The sequence below is a fragment of the Mesoplodon densirostris genome, chromosome X (assembly GCF_025265405.1).
Source record: "Mesoplodon densirostris isolate mMesDen1 chromosome X, mMesDen1 primary haplotype, whole genome shotgun sequence".
NCBI classification, from domain to species: domain Eukaryota; kingdom Metazoa; phylum Chordata; class Mammalia; order Artiodactyla; family Ziphiidae; genus Mesoplodon; species Mesoplodon densirostris.
The window spans coordinates 98,076,553-98,081,581 of record NC_082681.1 but is presented as its reverse complement, the minus strand read 5'-3'; the positions used below and the strand labels follow the sequence as shown (position 1 = coordinate 98,081,581).

Genomic DNA, 5,029 nt, shown 5'->3' with positions numbered 1-5,029 from the left:
TTATGATGTAGCATTGACTGGCTCCAGAATTTTTAACATTACTGGTTAGAAACCACTGGTGGCGGTCAAAATGACTTGTAGCTTACAAAGCATGTGGGCATTCTTTTTGGAGAAAGTAGACAAGAAAATTTGAGCTGTTGTTTCAGGTAATAAAGTAGAATCAAGTGATAAATCATTTGGGCTGTATGCACAAATGGACAGTGACACAGCTAAATTAGTCACAATTGTTCACCACAGGCCAACTTCATGATAGATAAAGGACTATATATCAGCAATGTTCCCTTAGAAACAGTCCTGATGTGTCTGTGAGCAGGAAAATAATTCTATGGCTACAATCAACAAAGAAGTATCAGGCTAGCTCACCAAGCCCAACCAAACCCCTATCTCGCTGCAGTTTTATAAAGATTAGCATATCACATGAGCCAAATGCTGTGCCCCAGTGTAAAAATATGATGCTGTTACTTTGTAGAAAAAGTGTAAGCCCTGTTCTTCAACACCAATAAAATAGAAGCATTCATAGATACTGAGTTCAGTGTGATCCAAAAACTGAAGCATAAAATAGCTATCTGGTAACAGAACATTTTAAAACATCAAGACAGATAAGAATTCGGGCTCGGAAAATAAATGACTATGAAGAAAGATAAAAAGAAGAGAGATCTGGGGTTTCTCTGAAGACCCGGCTCTGCGGCCAAGTCCTCCCTGTAGCAAGCTGCCATTGCCATGGAAACCAGTGGGAAGGGCAGTGGGGGCCTGTGACTCCCGCGCAGGGCGGCGGGGGTGGGGTTGGGGGTGGAGACGGGGTGGTGACCTGTGACTGGTATACTGTCCCCCAGACCCTCTCCAAGAGACTCCACTGAGCTGCTGCTTCCTGAACTCGCTCCCGGGAGAGGTGCCCCGAAGCAGCCAGGAGATACCGCTGTCCCGCCGCCTTGATGACAACACCTCCGTGTCCCCTCCTGGCTCAGGCTGTCGGGCAGCCCTCGGTCCATGGCCTCTCCCGGATAACCAGCAGTCTATACATCAGCAATAGGGTGGCAGCCGACAACGAACTCATGCTGTCTACCAACCACATCACGACAGTCATCAACGTGTCGATGAAGGTGACCAACGCGTTCTTCAAAGACATCCAGTACGTACACGTGCCGGTGGTAGATGCTCCCACCTCGCACCTCTACGACCTTTTTGACCCTATTGCAGATCACATCCACAGCGTGGACATGAAGCAGGGCCGAACCCTGCTGCACTGTGCCGCCGGGGTGAGCCGCTCTGCCGCTCTCTGCCTCGCGTACCTCATGAAGTACCACTCCATGTCGCTGCTGAACGCCTACACGTGGACCAAGTCATGCCGCCCCATCATCCGGCCCAACATCGGCTTTTGGGAACAGCTTATCCATTATGAATTCAAGCTGTTTAGTAAGAACACCGTTCACATGATCAGTTCCCCGGTGGGTATGATTCCGGACATCTACGAGGAAAAGGTCTGTTCGATGATGCCGAGGTGAGCCATCCCGGTCAGCCCCTGACATCTGCTGCAAATCCTATATCAACATTGAACGTTGAACTTTTGTTGGTAAAGGAACTAGAAACCACCTTTTAGAAGAGCAAGCAAAAAGGGCCCGGGGAGGGGGTGCGTTTAGCTTAGTATGCCTTATCTTTAAAGAATAAAATTCATTAAAAGTAAAATGGTGACAATGTTTCTTATCCTGTGAGTGGCACGGCATGGCTGCTGCGGCCTGGCAAGAGAGGAGGGTGCCGAAGGTGGCGCCCAGCTCAGATGGACCTGAACCCTGGGACCTGCCGGAGCAGACTACTAACCCAGGGGTGAGTCCCCCTCAGCCGTTCCTCCCCCCCACCCCCCCCAACCAGCGCCCCAATCCCACCTGGTTCTTCCCAATCCAAAGCTAGAGGCTTAGACATCGTGGTACCCACTGTGTGCTTCTTACAGTAAGTGCCAACCTAGTGGATAAGTGGCCTTCTTGGGGTTCTCTGGGAGTCCTGGGGGAGCCTCAGGCCACCCCTGACCCCACCTTCCACCACAGTGACCCAACTCTGGTTTTCTAGATTAGATTTACATGTTAAATAGTTTTCAAAAAAAAATACAATTCCACTATATAAAGTTTAAAAATATTTTTTCCAGTGCTGTACTAAATGGCAAGGTCTTGAGTTGCCCTCAGCAATCCCCACCAGCCTTTGTGAAAAAGGAACATTAATCCCCTTCTCCAGGGCACTTGCTAAGAGAGAGAGCCTGCCTGACACAAGGCCTCCGTTGCTCTCACGGGCCTTGGCATGATAGGCTGGAGCTGCTGGCCAGGACTGGCTCTGTCACCTCCTTCCATTGTAACTGGGGCCTCTCAGAGCCTCCATTTCCTTACCTGTCAAAGCAGTGATAGCCTGTCTCTCCCAGGGTTGCTGTGAGGATTAGATTCCTTAGCGTGGGACCTAGCAGGCGAATGGTTTCCTGCTTAGAGGAAAGGGCCGCTCTTGTTATTAAGGATAATCTTTAGCCCTGCTGGTTGGGGGTCAGCACATCCATCCTCACAGCGGCCTTTTCCCCATCTGTATACAGCCCTTTGTTGTCTACACAGCGCTCTTCTAAAAAATCATCCTATCTACAAAAACAAATGGTCTAAGGTTCTTTTGGACCCTACCTCAGAGGAGGTCTACATTTAGAGCCTTTTCAGCATTCTCAATGTGTCATTGTATTTAATCCATGTGAAAGCAAGAAGCATCATTCCAGGGCCCCCTGTCCCCTACCCAAAGGCCTTATTTATAATCACTGACCATTAGAGCCAGCACCCAGGGGTTCCACCAGGATCTGTGAAGGCACTTGCCAAAGGGACGAATGAGTGGACCCCAGAAGTAGACCCTGGAATCCAGGATTGTTCAAAATCCCCAGGTATCTGGCTCTGGCTTGGGAGCAGCTATTCTAATCGAGAATTACTCTAGGTAAACAATATGAGACAAAGAGCACAACCATTCTGGTTGATGCAGACCTGTGGGTCCAGACCCCTTTCTCTCCAAACCCATCCCCACTCCCACTTCCACAAAAGGAGTGTCCAGGGATGCAATCTGGGGCAGTGGGGGTGGGGGACATTATGAAAACCTCTGCTCTAGATGCATCCTCTCCTTTTACAGATAGAAGACCAGGCTCACAAAACACAAGGGCTAGTGTGGCAGATTCTCCACAAAGCAGCCTTTCTGGCAGAAACCCAGAAAGAAAATTTCTTTTCAAGCATTTTTAAAAGAAATTTGTTTGGATATATATATATGTGCATGTGCTTTCATTTTTTTTAATACCTAAATTAACACACCATCAAATTAAATCTCTTTGGACATACAGTTCTCTCAGTGGGTACTGGGTAACAATGGGTACATTTGTGTAACCACTGCCACAATCAGGACACAGAGCAGTTCCATGACTCCAAAAATTTCCCTCATGTCTTCCCTTTGTAATCAAACTCTGGCCCCCACCCCAACCTCTGGCAAACACTGATTGGTTCTCCATCCTATAGACTTGCCTTTAACAGAATGTCACATTAATGGAATCATACAGGATGCAACCTCTGGTGACCGGTTTCTCTCAGTCTTTGTGATTTACCCATGTTGTTGTCCATTGTATGGATGTATCACAGTTTGTTTTACATTCACCTGTGAAGGATATTTGGCTTTGTATTACTTTCCTCGGGGCTGCTATAAGAAAGTACCAAAAACTAGGTGACTTAAAACAACAGAAATTTATTTTCTCACAGTCTGGAAGCCAGAATCCTAAATGGAGGTCTCTGCAGGGCCATGATTCCTCCGAAAACTGTCGGGGGTAGGGGGTCGGCGGTGGGGGGAATCCTTCCTTGCCTCTTCCTAGCTTCTGATGGTTGTCAGCAATCCTTGACATTCCTTGGCTTGTAGATGCATCACTCCCGTATCTGCTTCTGTGGCCACATGGCTGTGTGGCCACATTCCCTAGTGTGTCTTCATATCTGTCTTTCCTCTGTGCATATCTGTGTCCAAATTTCCTTCTTCTTATAGGGCACCAGTCATACTGAGGGCTCATTCTACTCCAGCATGATCCTATAACAACAATTTATTAGGAAGCTATTATATGCCAAGCACAGTACTGGGCACTTTACAACAGTGTCTCAAGCCTTTTCAACAGCCCTTCAAGGTGGTCCACCTCCTACAAATGAGAAATCAGAGGTTCCAAGAGGTTAAGGAATTTGCCAAGGCAGCACACAGCTCAGGAGTGAGGAGGCGACATGCACACTGGGTTCTCTTTCCTTTCATTTCTTTCGAGACAAAGGTAAGTAGATTGAAGAAAGGAAAAATTTGAGTCATACCCTTGATTCCCAAATAGTATACATACGAATCACCTGGGGATTCTTTTATTATACAGATACCTGGGCCTCAGCGGCACAAATTTAGTTTCAGTAGGTAATAGGTAAGTTCCAGGAAGCTGCCTTCTTTTTGGCCACACCAAGTAGCCTATGGGAATTTAGTTCCCCCACCAGGGATCGAACCTGGGCATTCAGCAGTGAGAGCACAGAGTCCTAACCACTGGACTGCCAGGGAATTCCCCAGGAAGCTGCATTTTTAAAAAAAATTATTTATTTATATTTTATTTTTGGCTGCGTTGGGTCTTCCTTGCGGCGAGGCAGGGCTACTCTTCATTGCGGTGCGCAGGCTTCTCATTGCAGGGGCTTCTCTTGTTGCGGAGCATGGGCTCTGGGCGTGTGGGCTTCAGTATTTGTGGCACACGTGCTCCGTAGTTGTGGCGCACGGGCTTATTTGTTCTGTGGCACGTGGGATCTTTCCGGACCAGGGCTCGAACCCGTGTCCCCTGCATTGGCAGGCGGATTATTAACCACTGTGCCACCAGGGAAGCCCCAGGAAGCTGCATTCTTAACAAGCATCTCAGATGACTCTGATAATGGCTGAGAAACATCAACCAAACAGTAGTGAATATGTAAATACTAGGTATTCCATATCTTCTCATCATTTTCCTTCTTTTTGAATGATCTGTTCATGCCCTTAGACA

The 5,029-nt window shown here is 47.7% G+C and overlaps 1 protein-coding gene across 1 annotated transcript; it reads left to right on the top strand.

Moving 5' to 3' along the window:
• The first annotated feature begins 932 nt into the window (after nucleotides 1-932).
• DUSP21 (dual specificity phosphatase 21) lies at nucleotides 933-1,502 on the top strand. The gene has a single exon (XM_060086530.1). It carries the CDS (start codon nucleotides 933-935, stop codon nucleotides 1,500-1,502), a length of 570 nt encoding a protein of 189 aa, XP_059942513.1.
• Nucleotides 1,503-5,029: the final 3,527 nt, after the last annotated feature.